The sequence below is a fragment of the Amorphotheca resinae genome (assembly GCF_003019875.1).
Source record: "Amorphotheca resinae ATCC 22711 unplaced genomic scaffold M430scaffold_15, whole genome shotgun sequence".
In the NCBI taxonomy this organism is placed as follows: Eukaryota; Fungi; Ascomycota; class Leotiomycetes; order Helotiales; family Amorphothecaceae; genus Amorphotheca; species Amorphotheca resinae.
The window spans coordinates 81,461-95,992 of NW_020194485.1; the positions used below are offsets into that span (position 1 = coordinate 81,461).

Below are 14,532 nucleotides of genomic sequence, written 5' to 3' on the forward strand. Positions count from 1 at the left end.
AAAGCAACTGGGCAGGCGGTGTAGAAACACGTCAGGTAGAGAGCAACATGATGGAAGGTGGGAGCCTATCGTGGGTTTGCGTGAAAGGAATCCGTATTGTATCTATTAAAGCGGATGGTTCTGTTTTCCAAAAAAAAGGAGAAAAGGTGTAACCTAGAATAACTACGTTGGCTAATTCCTATCATTTCAGATGAAGAGGTGGAAGTTATTCTGTTTTAGTGAGCATTTCATCGAATATCAAATGCGCAGCATCAGATTAAAATGGTATTTATAGGTCCATAGGTCCGGAATTAACTAATTGTCTTTGCCCAAACGCCTTCATGTAAACACTCGCAGAATCATTTACTCAGCCGTTCCTCAGTCAACATTAAAAAGAATTAAGCTTTATCCCCCGGCCCGGTCTCTTCTTGTCCATGATACAGCCCCCCTACAGCAACGTGGACTTCAAAACAATTCCATCCCTTGGTCTCAAGACTAATCTCCACATTTTCAAATTTTCCGGATCCTCCATCGATGTGTCCCTCTCAAAAGTATACATACTCAGCAAACAACACAGCAGAACCTTCATTTCCGTTTCAGCGAACTTCCTCCCCACACATCCCCTCTGCCCCTGGAGGAATGTCATAAACGCATTACGGGTGTAGGTATCTGGCAAGTTGTCCCATCTGTCAGGATCAAATTTGTCAGCTGTCGGGCCCCAGTACATGGGGAGCCGGTTGATGGCATTGGCGAGGACATAGATGACGGTACCGGCGGGGACCAAATAGGGGCCCAGTGTGTCATCTTCTAGAGATTGCCGGACGGTCATGGGAATAGGAGGGATGTAGCGAAGAGATTCGCGGCAGACATTGTCGAGGTAGGGGAGTTTATCGGCATCGACCTTGCCAAGCTCAATTGGGTCGTAACGCGTATCCTCGTGGAAGAGGAATGGCATGTATTCCCGGACCTCTTCTCGCAATCGTGTTTGAACTTTGGGGTATTTGGACAGAAGGTGCAATGTCCACGCTACCCCGGTGGCAGTGGTATCGTGCCCGGCCCCCAAGAACGTCATTACCTGATCTCTCATAGTCTCCAGGGACAAGCCTTCCTCGCCCGCTGCCTTCTTCTTCAAATTATCTTTTGAGATCAGGGCGATGATATCATTGTGTTTGCTATGCGCTTGTGCCTGTCCTTCTTTCTCCTTGATAATCTCGGTGGCTCTGTTGAGGATGATGTTGCGTGCGGCTTCCATATCGCGGTTCATTTTCGCAGGTATATACTTGGTGCTGGGTATGAATGCTTGCAATCCATGTAAAACCCTCGAACCGAGATCGAATGCAAAGACAAGGCGGTAGGCTTCTCGGAGTGGCGTCTCGGGGTTCTCAAGTGAGTTAATATCAGTCCCAAATCCGGCTTCCCCAATGATGTCTAATGTGGTGCGGTTGAGCCATTCAAGGACCTCGATGGATTTCGTAGTCATGCCGGCCTTGAGCATTTCATCCTTCCATAACTTGGAGAGAAGAAGTGCTTTCTGCCAGAATATAGGGGCGAGGGCTCGGATGGAAGAGATTGAAAAACCAGGAGCGAGAGCTTTGCGTTGATGCACATGTTCGTCCCCCTCAGCCAGGAGGACACCTTCCCCTAAGATTCGCACCATCCAAAGCTTCGCACGAATTGGCTTGGGGTAATTGTATGGGTTTTTGATGGTCATTTGAGTAACTGCTTTGTCGTCGGCGATGGCAATACGCTCGGCACCAAAGGGAAAGAAGTATCGGATGATGGGCCCATGTTCTTGGAACCACCTTCGCTGGGGAACGCCGCATTCTTCAGTAATGATAGTGAAGAATTGCCCCCAAAGCGGGAATCCTGGGACAGTCGGTACATGTCGTAGCTCCGAGATGTAGAATGGGTAAATGAATGAGACGTATAAGACAAAGTAGAGTGGAATGATGGTGAGGCAGAGCCAGGGAAGGACGTCTAGGATCGCGAATGAGGATGTTTTGGAGATTGCCATGGCGGCAACAACACATCCACCCAAAAGATGGGAAAGTCCAAGTTTCACTGCCATTCTGGCCACCGATTCAAGGGTAGCGGAATAAAGGTACAGGTTCTGTAGGGCGTGATGAAGAATCAGTAAGATACTTTGAGGTGAAGGTTGTTTTGAAGAAAAAATGATATACAATCACACGACGAGATGAGGTGCAGTTCTGCGTGCCCCATTCTTCTCTTGAAGGAGGAGGAAGGTGCCTTGCACTAAGGTCGACAACATCATAGAGTTTTGGTAGTAGCTATCGTGAGGCTCAACATCCAGGGTAATGGCTTTGATAGTGTTTGGACCGGCCAAGCCCCACATCTTTATCTCCTTGTCATCATGGTCCTTGGGAGCTAATAAATGATATATCTCCCTCTCAAAGGACTTGGAACTGAAAATGCCATACTGAAAATACCGTACCTGAGGGGCGGAGTTGTGTGATCAGCGTATAGAATGGACGCTCTCAGTTCGTCGAGGTCGATGAAGCTCACATTATATACTTCATCATGAATATATGAATAAGGGGGCATTTGTTGTTATATCATATAAGGCGTCTGGTGGCGACGTTGGAAGTTAAAGAGGTATGGAGGAGAGGAGAGATGGATATTTTCATATATTTTGAACCCTGGTTCAGGGTACCGACTTAAGCCGCATACATATAAGTCGAAGGGTTCAATATAAGCAACTTGTACGGACGTGGTATAGGTCGACAATATCAAAACAACCCTGAAGGGTATAATAGTGTTTACCTACTGATTCTATCCTCCGAAGAGCTAGTAGTATCAGTGAGTAGGAGCCCGGGAATTTCTTGTCATTGGAGCAGAAGAGGCGAGGAACCGTCATGGAACATGACCTCAACACTTGGCCAGATTGTACATGACTAATCCGTACCTTAGGAATCATGAGGTAAGGTAAAGGAAGTTATTGAGAGCTTTATGAAATATACATGGGTTTAGTTTCATGTACCAAATGAGTTGTTGAGCGCCATAAAGCGTACCGGCCGACCAAGCCGGACCACTGGCTCTAGGAAAAGAAATTCCGACCCCCCCTTGGGATTTCAAGCTTTTTCAAACTTTGTGAACACAGTCAATTCTAGCTTTCGTTTTCCTCCTGAGTTACAAGTTTTGAGTTTCCTCGTTCTGTGCCTCATGGCAGTAACTCTACCACCCTCTACCATGTCCTTGAGCAGCTTTCCGACCTGCAAGCCCATGGTCGGTGGTGGAGCGTTTAGCTTGTCACCATGGGTAAACTTCAACAGGCTATGGATATCAGTGAAGGGATATCCAGCCGATGAATTTGATTTCATCCCCGGTACAACTCCCTTTTCAACGATGTGTGAAACGCTTGGGATGATTGCTCTTTACCTGGCTGTGATTCTTGGAGGGAGGGAACTCATGAAGAATCGGAAACCAGTTAAGCTCAATGGACTATTCATGGCCCACAACTTCATCTTGACGATGGTCAGTGGAGCTTTGCTGGTGCTCTTCGCTGAGCAACTACTCCCAACTTTGTGGAGCCATGGAGTGTATGAGAATATCTGCGGAGGTAGCGGTTGGACACCGCCCTTGGTGGTTTTATATTATGTGAGCGGAAAGACACATGTTCTGTTCGTATGTTCACTGACATATTCTAGTTGAACTATCTGGTCAAATACGTCGAACTGCTTGACACCGTATTTTTGGTGGTAAAAAAGAAGCCTCTAAGTACGTTTCTAAGATAACTCCGCCGTTCTATTGCAATATGTTAACTGATGAGCTGGCAGCTTTCCTTCACTGCTATCACCATCCTGCAACTGCACTCCTTTGCTACACCCAACTTATTGGACACACATCAGTCTCATGGGTTCCGATCACTTTAAACTTATTTGTTCACGTTGTGATGTACTGGTACTATTTCCAGAGTGCTCGCGGAGTCCGTATCTGGTGGAAGGAATGGATTACACGCTTGCAAATCGCTCAATTTGTGCTTGATTTAGGTATGCCGCTACCCCTCGCACTTGAACATCCGCGACTCTGACTTGAGACTATAGGATTCGTGTACTTCGCCTCGTGGGATTATTTCACAAGCACATATGCACCGCATCTACCACATGTCGGCACCTGCGCGGGCGAGCCATTTGCCGCCATCGCCGGAGACGTAATCCTGAGCTCGTATCTTGTGCTCTTTATCTCGTTCTATATCGCGACATACAAGAATATGGGGAAGAAAGACAAGAGTAGTGTTGCAAGGAAAGCGGAGCTGAATATGGAGAAGGCCCAGGTGCCGTCTATGAAGGAGACAGCACAGAGGGCGACTGAGGGGGTCAAGTCTGCAAATAATACTTTGCACACACTCAACCCGACTCAGAGGGCAAGTGAGGGGCTCAAGTCTGCGAATAGCACAGACGGTGACAGCACACACTCTCAACCCGAACGGCCCATCCCTCTAACGACAAAATGATAGGGTATAAATGATGGAAATATGATTGGGTCTGTGATGGGCATAGAGTGCTGGTGAAAGGTGAAATAGAGAAGGCAAGTGAGAGCAATTTGTGAACCATGAATCACATGGTCCAGGTCCCGGTGTCATTGGGTGTGTGTATTAGCGTCGACAATGTTACTTGAGCACAAATTTGATACCAAACAAGAAGAGAATTTGAAGTCTGAGGGAGATTTTCATAAATGCAACCGAACTGATTGAACACGCCAAATATCGATACTTGATAGGAATATTTAGTAGTTATTAACAAGAGAAACAGTAAGAGGGTAACGTTAATCCCATGCAATGGCATGTTGGTTTGCATAGTTTCACTTAAATCAATGAGTATCCCTCCGATTTCGGTGGCACCAATTAGAAAACCAAGATTAATAGCATCAAAAAAAGAATCAATAGGCTCACTCAGCACTGAGAATACACTTTGGGTCAATAGTCCATGTGATGGTGCAAGAACAAGAGATGCCGTAATGCAGTACATGCAGGACCTCACTTGAGAACTAGCAGTTCAAGCTTAGAGAGCAGAAGGCGAAATGACGCCAGACGGAATCCTTCTCGGTGCTGTGCTTCCAGTCAAGATAGTGGCGGATGCCCATGTGAAAGCACTCAAGGAAGGGTTCTGAGTGGATGGAGTTCACGAGAGTGCTCTTGCCGGAGATACACACTCGAGGAATAACGTCGTGTATCTAGAGCTTCAGGATCTTCACGGTACCCCAAAGAATAACGAACCCTGGACCCCGCGGGGTTATTTGATTGAGCAAAGCTCATTGGTCCTGCTTACCGATCATGGCCATGGATCAGTATTCGTCCCGGCCAGGTGGAGCTGGGAAGACCTATCAGAAACAAGACCCATAGGGAGTGTGCTGGTGGAGTTACAAGCTCGACGACATCTCATGTTCATGCTTTGCCTTCTCACCACTTTCAACATGGTTAGAGCAACTGCTTTGCTATCTCAATCGACTTATCTCATAGGCCAGACATATCCACTCCTCAGGACGCAATATTTCTGAGAGGGGTGCCAAAATGTTGAGGCGACCCAGTATGTACTTACTCGGTGACATCTGTGCCAGAAGTCTTTGCTGCTATCAGTCAGCTGTGAAGCCCCTACATATCCCCGGGTTAGTCCTCAAGACTTACCATCTCCCGTATCCTGTGTTGTCTCTCCTTGAGCCTCTTTCGTTCGTTCCCTGCCATGGACAGCGTGATAGCAGACCTTGATAAATCTGGACTTTACCAAACTCCCGTCGCCGTTCATGCTGTAAACTCCACTGTGCAGGCTTCGACTTCCCCCTGGGCTCCAGGCTTTGATATCGGAATCTTCCTAGGTCTCCTTTCAAAACTCCTGTCCTATATTACAGTATGGAGGCTGTTCGTTCTCGTACTGGTGCTGGGGAACCTGAAGAATGTACCTCTGATATGGCATGTAAGTACCACTCATCCACAATTATCTGCAGTGTTTATAACATTGACCTAGCTCCGAATTGTCAATGCCTTCAGGTTCTGCCTCCGGACGCAGAGACCAAAGGTGCCCGTCACACCAGCACAGCTCTTCCAGCCAATCATCACCACCACGTACGCCCCGATCATGGAGATTGATTTCAACCTGCACAGTCAGTCACACTCTCCACTTCCCAAGCGGCAGGAAGCTGACTATTCCCACAGAGACCAACTCGTCCTACTTCTCGGACATCGATATCGCGCGGACCCATCTCGTGTGTACCCTCTTCTCCACCGGCATCGAGCAGATGCGCGGCGGTACAGCAGCTATCACGGGCTCGAAGCGTCCCGTCTTCGGGCTCCCCGTCGGCGGCGTCTCCTGTACCTTCAAGAAGGAGCTGAAGCCGTACGAGCCATACGAGTTGTGGACCCGCGTGCTCTCCTGGGACGAGAAGTGGATTTACATCGTCACGCATTTCGTGCGGAAGGGCGCCATTGCTCCACGCAAGTATACGTTGTATCCCCAGCAGAACGATGGCGAGAGAAAGACCGGGGAAAAGACAGCGGCCGTTGAGGGGAATGAGGATGTCGTCGCCACGGCGCTGAGTAAATGCGTGTTCAAGCAAGGCCGCCGCACCATCGTTCCCGAGCTCATGCTGCAGCTCTCTGGCCTGCTACCCCCCGAACCACCGGATAGGACTGAAGCTGTCGACCATTGCGAGAGCGTTGCGAAACCCGTCAGTGAACCATCAGTGCGCTATAGGAGCCGCCCCTCGCTTCCATCGTCGCCTTCGTCGGACTCGGGCATCGATATGGAGATGGACGAGAAGGAGGAGAAGGAGAAGGAGGAGAGCGAGTGGGAGCGCATCGAGCGCGAGCGCAAACGCGGGCTGAAGGTCGCGGCGACTCTGGGGGCACAATCGCAGAATGCGCTGGAGAGGGAGTTCACGGCGGATGGTGAAGCATTGGGGAGACATGCTGATGGGACGGGTTTCGTGGGTGTTGTGTCGACGTTGGCACAATTAGCGAGACTTAAAAGAGATCAGATTTTGTGATTTCCTTTTTCTACTTTCATTTCTGGATTTTAAAATATTTATTATCTAGCTTCTTATTTCTAGTTTAATTCCCTATTAGACCGTATTTAAAGCAAATAGAGATCGAGAGAGATTCTGGTGAGCACAATGGCAACTGAATTAGAATCTGCCTCGGGCTATATAGCAACTCGGAATAGCATCAACTATGAAATACCCACGCCTTACTTTTTGCCTACAGTCCTATAATGCCAACTCCCCGTACATGCCCGAAAGCAAAAGTCCCGCGTAGGTCCGAGACGTCACTACTATACAAATAGAGACAATGAACTCTGGATCCCCTAAGATCCCCCAAGATCCCCTAGTCGAGAGACTATCACAAGGGCCCGCGTTTCTCAAAAGGCCGTCGATATGTCATGACCCCGAGTCGAATCCCACAAGTCTGATCCAACAAAATGGTTTGCAGTATCAGATTTGCACATGCACTCCAGCGTCCCCTTTCCTCCGCGTGTCATGTATCCTAGAAACTTCTCCCGTACCAACAACTTTACTCCAGAGAGCTCGCTGCTCACGTACTATTCGCATCTTGAGATACCCAGCTTCGAGGAGTTTTTCCCACTCCGGAAGCATTTCCACTTTTCTGCATTCCATGATACTTCTTGGTTTAAAAAATACCCCCTTTTAGCCCTCGCATTGCTATGTTCTACAACATTGGCATCTGAAGATCGGGCATAACCTTCCATAATGTCCAACTCCAACTCACCAACGCCTCCCTCCAATCCTTCTCCACGAAGCTCGAATCGCCAGCTTCCCTCACCAACACCCACGACTTCCACCTTGCAGGCATTTCTCCACGACGCAATAGAAGCCGCCAACCCTGGACTACAGCATTTGGCATCACATTCAACACTAGGGAGTTTACCCAGTGGTACAGCACTAGACGTGCGTTCCTCCCGTAACCCAAGACCTGGATATATTAGGCCCCTGGGACTATCAACATTTGATGATCAGCGACATGCTGGTAAACCAGGACTGCCCATCACAAGAAATACAAGGGAATGGGATCCAGGGTCCTCTCACGCGAGACCGAGTGCGAGTGCTTCTTCATATTCAGATGCGAGAGCTAGACAGAGCAGCTATTCGACGGCGAGGAGTGGGGAGAGTAGTCAGAGTTACTATTCTGGAGAGGATAAGGACGCGGAGAGTGTGGAAGAGGTCAGACCGGAGGGTGAAAAGGAGAAGGAAGCGGAGGAAGCGAACAAGGCGGAAACCGGAGGGGAAGGAGAAGGAGGAGAAGAAAATGAAAGCGAGACCGAAAATGAAGAACCCATCTACCCGGGACCCTGGGCCCTTACCTTTCTACTCATCGGATTGTGTTTGAGCATCTTCCTTATTTCTCTCGATCGTACCATTATCACCACTGTGAGTATCCATCCAATTTTCAAGCATCACCCCTTGTGGAAACAACTGCTGATTAAGAGCTCCAGGCAATACCCTTCATTACCAGGGACTTCAACTCCCCGGAGGACATAGGGTGGTACGGCTCCGCCTATCTACTCACCGCATCCGCATTCCAACCCCTCTATGGTCGCATCTTCATGCTCTTCAACATAAAATGGTCATATCTGGTCTCTCTGGGCACGTTCCTTGCTGGATCTCTACTTTGTGGAATAGCCCCAAACTCCATAACTCTCATCATTGGACGCTCAATAGCTGGACTAGGGAGCGCAGGAATCCTAACAGGGAGTTTTGTAGTAATATCCCATGCGATGCCCTTGAAGAAACGGCCAGTGTGGACCGCTGTCGTTGGGATGATGTGAGTTTAATCTGTTGCCTCAAAAACGAAAAGACAAATGAGAGCTGATCAGAACGCAGGTTCGGCCTGGGCGCAACGGTCGGGCCACTCCTCGGGGGCGTTTTCACGGATCTAGTAACCTGGCGCTGGTGTTTCTACTTTAATCTCCCTATCGGTGGTGCAACCCTTGCCTCCATGGTGTTCTTCTTTCGTCCACCAAAAAAGCACGCACTCATGGGCAAATCTTTCTTCTACCGAATCACTGAGCTCGATTTGATTGGCAACGCCATCCTTCTTGGCGCATCCATAATGCTCTTTCTCGCGCTGCAGTTCACCGAGCAGCAGGTTGCCTGGGATTCTGCTGAGATCATCGGTCTCTTAGTTGGCGCAGGAATCACTTTCATTATTTTTTGTGTTTGGCAGTGGTGGAAAGCAGATGGGGCACTCATACCCCCAAGGATTATCAAGCAGAGAAGCGTGGCTGCTTCTTGTATGACCGGGTTCTTTATTTATGCTTGCATCCTGATCCAGACCTATTTTCTGCCCTACTGGTTTCAGGCGGTAAAGGCTTATTCCGCGGTGCAGTCTGGCATAGCCATGATTCCGTATGTAGCTGCCAGTGCCGTATGCTCGTTGTTGGCCGGGGTCTTCGTGAGCAAGAATGGGTATTTCACCGCGCCCGCCATTCTAGGATGTGCCATAGGGACGGTGGGTTGCGGATTTATCTCTACCATCACCCCTTCAACTCCATCTGCAAGGTGGATAGGATACGAGATCCTCACCTCAGCTGGAATAGGATTCGCGATCCAGCAAGGATTCTCTGCTATCCAAATTGTGCTCCCGCTTGACGAAGTAGCAATCGGCACCGCAGCCGTTGTAGCTTTCCAATCCCTCGGCGGAGCCGTTTTCGTCTCTGTTGGCAACACAATCCTACAGAATAGCCTCCTATCAGCATCTCGACATAATCAGCTCCCTGGAGTCGATATTCAAGCTGTAATCAAGGCCGGGGCAACGGAGTTCCGAAAGAAGGTACCTCCGGAGGCAATCCCCGCTTTGGTTGCGATTTACGTCAAGGCACTACAGAAGGTGTTCCTTGCTGCGATACCGATGGCAGGGTTGGCATTCGTCAGTTGTTTATTTCTGGAATGGAAGTCTGTGAATGAGAAGAGAGCGGAGGATGAGGAGGCACAAAGGGGGAAGGCGAGGGTGGAGCTGGAGAAGAGAATAATGGAAACCCACAACAGGACTACAGGATCGGAAGGCAGTCCACATGTAAGTAGTGGTATATTCCGGACGAATACAGAGAGCGAGGTCGAGGTGAAGAGTTTGCCTGGGGGTAGAGACAAGCACACTCCAACTGTGCCTCAAATTCCTCAATTTGGCCCTCAAAATTGATATTTTGTTGAAGAACGAGAGACAGGCATGATACGAGGTAGAACTGACTGGGTGTCTGGATGTGCTATGTTCCAATGTGCTCCTAAAGCTCAAGGATTTCAAGTGAACCACCATAAGCAAAGACGTCTGGTTATCAGAATGATGATATCGAAATAAAATGTTGCAGGAGGCAGAGTTCACTCGAATTTTAGCCAACCCACCAAAGTCGTCGGACGCACACTGAATACTTTGAGATGTGAAAGGAGAAGTATCGTGTACTGGGTTTGAAGAATAGCACCGCTACGTATCGACAACTGGGCGTTTGAAGCCGGATGTTGGTAGATAAGAGAGATCTAGGCACTACCTCTGAGGTTACTTCACTCGCTAATCTTACCTTTGGAGATCCGCGCTAATTTATCGTCTACTTTACACGAACCCAGTTTGTTTCTTCAGCCATGGTTTCTCATGGCTTCTCTGTTCCGGCTGGGACAATTTCTCAAGGGTAAAGCGAGCACGTATACTGTCGTCAAACAGCTTCACGAATCCATTTGGCTAGCAACGTATGCGATAAATTTATTTTGTACTTTTCAATCCCGAGCTGATCTATGAGGTAACAGCAACCACCAGAGCAAACAAACCGTCGTAATCAAAAGTGTCGGCCATTTCCGCCTTGAAAACGAACGTGATGTTCTCAAATACTTCCAATCTCAAACATCTTCTCTCCGCCCGCTGATCGACGAGATAGAAGATCCATCTGATCCACCTGCTCTTGTACTGAGGCATCTTGATGATGATCTTCTAAATGCTTCATCAGCTCAGCGGCTTACTAGACCCGAGATCAAACATGTTGCAAAAAGGATCCTAGATGCTTTAAATGTTTTGCATGAGAATGGTTTTGTACATACAGGTATGTCGTTGATATAGCTGTAGGATGTTGAAAAATCTAATCCAGGTTGACTGCAGATATCAAGCCTGACAACGTCCTAGTAACATATGGACAGGGCGATACCCGTTTCGCTGACGTTCAGTTGGCCGACTGCGGGAGTACTGTTCGTGTTGATTCTGTCTTCGCGAAGGACCGTGATATCATTGGCGCCCCTATATGGCGGAGCCCTGAAGCACAGCTCCAGATCGGATGGGGTACTCCGACAGACATTTGGTCCTTTGGCACGTTGGTAAGTGCATTAGTTCAGCTTCGTTGTTCACACTCTTCTCTACTTACCAGCGCTCATTATTGGTCCATGCGCAGCTTATAACATTGATTTGGGGCGAGAACTGGTTCATCTTCAAGCCGGACGTTCCAGCCGACCACGAAGAATATGAGTTGAGGATTCTCATGAAACAGCATCAGTTTTTTGGGCCATTCCCTCTATCGTATAAGGAGATCGCAGACGATGAGACGTTAGCGATTCTGACCCACATCATGCATCGCGTGCCACCAGAGAGGATGAAGCCCTTCGGACGCATCAGTGAACGAGAGATTTCGAAGGAGGATAAGGCCTTCGTACTCAAGATCATGAAGCTGGACCCCAGAGACAGACCGACAGCGAAAGAACTCCTACAGGACGAATGGTTCACGTCAGCATAGGGACTCTTTTTTACGGTAGATATCCTGGCCAGGAGGGAGCGTTGAAAGTCCTACCTTTATTTCTGTAGATATTACCCAAAAGAGTGCGAAATTGGGAAAATGGATGAAATGAGAACCCGGCTATAATGCAATTCAACATACATACTATATAGTGTCGAAGGAGGGAAGCCCATCTGTCACGGCCTGATTTAAGGAGTCGATTTTGACGTTACTACTAATCGTCCCCCCTATCTACTAGTACCGAGCCCCTATTATTTATTACTGTAGATGATAGAGATCTATTACCGAGGATCCGTAGCCTTGCTTTACTATCTTTACCTGTATATAGCCCCCTTTTCGCTCCTTTCAGTAGTTAGTTCAGTACAGTTAAATCAACTCAATTCGTCCCAAGTCGCTCTATTTGACAGGTTGACAGTAGAATGTCTGCACCTGTAGCCATTCATAGACACATGCAACTCTGTATGGATTCGTGCAATGTAGCCATGATGAAGTGAGAGCTGGAGTTTGAGGTGGATGTGAAGGTGGACCTGGATGTGGGGTGAGTTGAAGTGAAGTTCCGGACGGAGTGGTATGCCGAGTCACGTGCCACCAGCCTCGGCTGAGCTTCCCTCGAATTCAGTTGAGTAAATTGGAATTCAACAATCAATTCAACTACTTCATGCTTCACTCTGTCAGAACAGCAACAATCACTCTTGAGTCCTGAACCTCGAGAGCCCCTCCAGCTTTCTTTTGCGGAGCGGACTTCTTAACCATCAATCCTCCGTTCTTCCTACAAGACATTCGAGATGGCCCCCACTACGTTGAAAGTCAGCAATCGCTGTAAGCATTTCCACTGTTCCCCAAACGACCCCGTCTGATAATTCTCCAGCTCCAAAGAAGCCAATCAAGAAGCTGCCCAGCAGTATCGAGATCACGGACAAGACAACCGTCCAAGATGTCAAGAATCAGCTCGCAAAACAGATGGGTGGGATGGATCCCAACCGGTTGGGAATTTTCGATACGAAGAACAAGATCTTGAAGGACAGGTTATCCCTCGTCAGCCAGAACCAAGAAGTTATGGCCGGAAAAGAGATCTTGGTCAAAGACCTAGGTAGGTACTCCATTCTTCGCGCACCCAATTGAGTGCTGATCCACGCTTTCCCCCAGGCCTCCAGATCTCTTGGCTCACTGTCTTCATCATCGAATACGCCGGACCCATCTTCATCCACCTGTCCTTCCTCCTTACACGACGCTACATCTACCACGACTATAGCCCGCTCTCTCCCTCCCAGAAGCTCTCTATGGCGATGATCGTCCTCCACTTCATCAAACGCGAATACGAAACCTTGTTTGTCCACAAGTTCTCCCTCACAACGATGCCCTTCCGCAATATCTTCAAAAACTCGGCGCACTACTGGATTTTCAGCGGTATCAACATGGCTTACTGGATCTACTCTCCTAACTCCTACGCTGCGAGAACATCTTCGACGGTCAATTATGTAGACGCCGCCGGGCTGGTCATTTACGTTTTCGGCGAGCTTTCGAACCTACACACCCATCTGACGCTCTCAAGGTTACGTTCCCGCAATGGCACCGAGCGAGGCATCCCCAAAGGCTACGGATTCAACTTGGTTACATGCCCGAATTACTTGTTTGAGTTGATCGCCTGGACGGGGATGTTGTTGGTCTCCAAGAGTCTGAGCACGGTAATTTTCATCATCCTGGGGTGGGCACAAATGCATCAGTGGGCTATCAAGAAGGAGAAGGCATATCGTGCGGAGTTCCCAGAAACGTACAAGAAGAAGAAGTATGTCCTGCTTCCAAGCCCGGGCGCGGTGATCAAGGCTTTGGTCGGATGAGAAGGCTTGGATGATGGATTTGGGTTGGTAGATTTGGGCGGCGTATTTCTATCGGCCGGGCAAGGTGACGTGACGGCGTTGGAGCGATCGATGCCTCTGGTATTGTAAGCTGGTGCGAATGGCATGGTGAAGTCATCATGGTAGGTCATGATATGTAAGTTAGGGAGGGGACGTGTGGCGCTCTGGATGCTTCTTGCTGCTATAAGTGGGCATGGTGGGGGAATGGCAGGGATGGAGCTCCTGGTCACGGGCGATGCTAGAATAGAATAATGTCTTAATTCAAAAGTTTATTGATATACGGGCAAACGATCCGTTGTTTGCTATCGCCAACATAACGCCTGGCTTCGACATCGAGAGCGGTGCTGAACAACCAAGGGACGACATGGGTAGCTGATGGACTATATGATTGGATACCTTATACAAGTAAGCAAGCATCACCTATACGAGATTCACATATTAGTATATTAACCTCTTCATCATATCGGCCAGCAGCCGTGGAATGCATCGGATGCACGTGATACCGTTCCATCCACGAAGCACCTCTCCCTCTCTTTCAACGACGACTTCTTCAACCCACCAGACATTGCGCGAGAAGGTCCTCGAGCATATGAATTTAATCCGATCAAAATAACGCCATATTACTACATAACCTTCACAATCCCATCCAGATCTTCAGCATCAATCACATGCGGTCCTTATAAAGACCAATCAACAATTAGCCGCGGCAGGCACAGAATTTAATTGTCTTTTCCCCGCAAATAGATGTGATGCCGTCCCTGGTCCCTTGCAACTCAACCATCCCATCCCCCGCTTCAGCTGGGTTCTCGCCCGACGCCCGCCCCCGGATTTCAGACTCGATCCGGATTTGGGCGCTGGACTTGTCTGGATTGCAGCCATGGACCTGACGAGCCGTGTCAGGATATCTCGGGAGGCGCGCCGAGCACATGCTTGGAGAGGGGGAGGGGGAGGGGGAGGGGAGCGTCCCG

The 14,532-nt window shown here is 48.8% G+C and overlaps 6 protein-coding genes across 6 annotated transcripts; 5 read left to right on the plus strand and 1 right to left on the minus strand.

The window, feature by feature from the left end:
* Window positions 1-427: 427 nt before the first annotated feature.
* On the minus strand, window positions 428-2,047 carry M430DRAFT_111334 (hypothetical protein; the record flags this gene model as incomplete). The annotated part of the gene is made up of 1 exon (XM_024861433.1): window positions 428-2,047. One exon carries the CDS (start codon window positions 2,045-2,047, stop codon window positions 428-430), a length of 1,620 nt encoding a protein of 539 aa, XP_024716410.1.
* Window positions 2,048-3,219: 1,172 nt separating this feature from the next.
* On the plus strand, window positions 3,220-4,450 carry M430DRAFT_54491 (hypothetical protein; the record flags this gene model as incomplete). The annotated part of the gene is made up of 5 exons (XM_024868471.1): window positions 3,220-3,594; window positions 3,645-3,714; window positions 3,774-3,986; window positions 4,041-4,226; window positions 4,293-4,450. 5 exons carry the CDS (start codon window positions 3,220-3,222, stop codon window positions 4,448-4,450), a joined length of 1,002 nt encoding a protein of 333 aa, XP_024716411.1.
* Window positions 4,451-5,675: 1,225 nt separating this feature from the next.
* Window positions 5,676-6,975, plus strand: M430DRAFT_111298 (hypothetical protein; the record flags this gene model as incomplete). Its single annotated transcript, XM_024861428.1, has 4 exons — window positions 5,676-5,906; window positions 5,958-6,093; window positions 6,146-6,645; window positions 6,748-6,975. 4 exons carry the CDS (start codon window positions 5,676-5,678, stop codon window positions 6,973-6,975), a joined length of 1,095 nt encoding a protein of 364 aa, XP_024716412.1.
* Window positions 6,976-7,966: 991 nt separating this feature from the next.
* On the plus strand, window positions 7,967-10,022 carry M430DRAFT_54492 (hypothetical protein; the record flags this gene model as incomplete). The annotated part of the gene is made up of 5 exons (XM_024868472.1): window positions 7,967-8,041; window positions 8,146-8,373; window positions 8,439-8,767; window positions 8,827-9,952; window positions 9,999-10,022. The coding sequence occupies 5 exons, from the start codon at window positions 7,967-7,969 to the stop codon at window positions 10,020-10,022; spliced, it is 1,782 nt and encodes a 593-aa protein (XP_024716413.1).
* Window positions 10,023-10,585: 563 nt separating this feature from the next.
* On the plus strand, window positions 10,586-11,932 carry M430DRAFT_148520 (hypothetical protein; the record flags this gene model as incomplete). The annotated part of the gene is made up of 4 exons (XM_024863126.1): window positions 10,586-10,680; window positions 10,738-11,027; window positions 11,084-11,295; window positions 11,370-11,932. 4 exons carry the CDS (start codon window positions 10,586-10,588, stop codon window positions 11,706-11,708), a joined length of 936 nt encoding a protein of 311 aa, XP_024716414.1. The 3' UTR covers window positions 11,709-11,932.
* A 426-nt stretch (window positions 11,933-12,358) lies between these two features.
* M430DRAFT_62215 (hypothetical protein) lies at window positions 12,359-13,546 on the plus strand (the record flags this gene model as incomplete). The annotated part of the gene is made up of 3 exons (XM_024868970.1): window positions 12,359-12,527; window positions 12,577-12,798; window positions 12,855-13,546. Exons 1-3 carry the CDS (start codon window positions 12,494-12,496, stop codon window positions 13,544-13,546), a joined length of 948 nt encoding a protein of 315 aa, XP_024716415.1. The 5' UTR covers window positions 12,359-12,493.
* Between the last annotated feature and the right edge of the window lie 986 nt (window positions 13,547-14,532).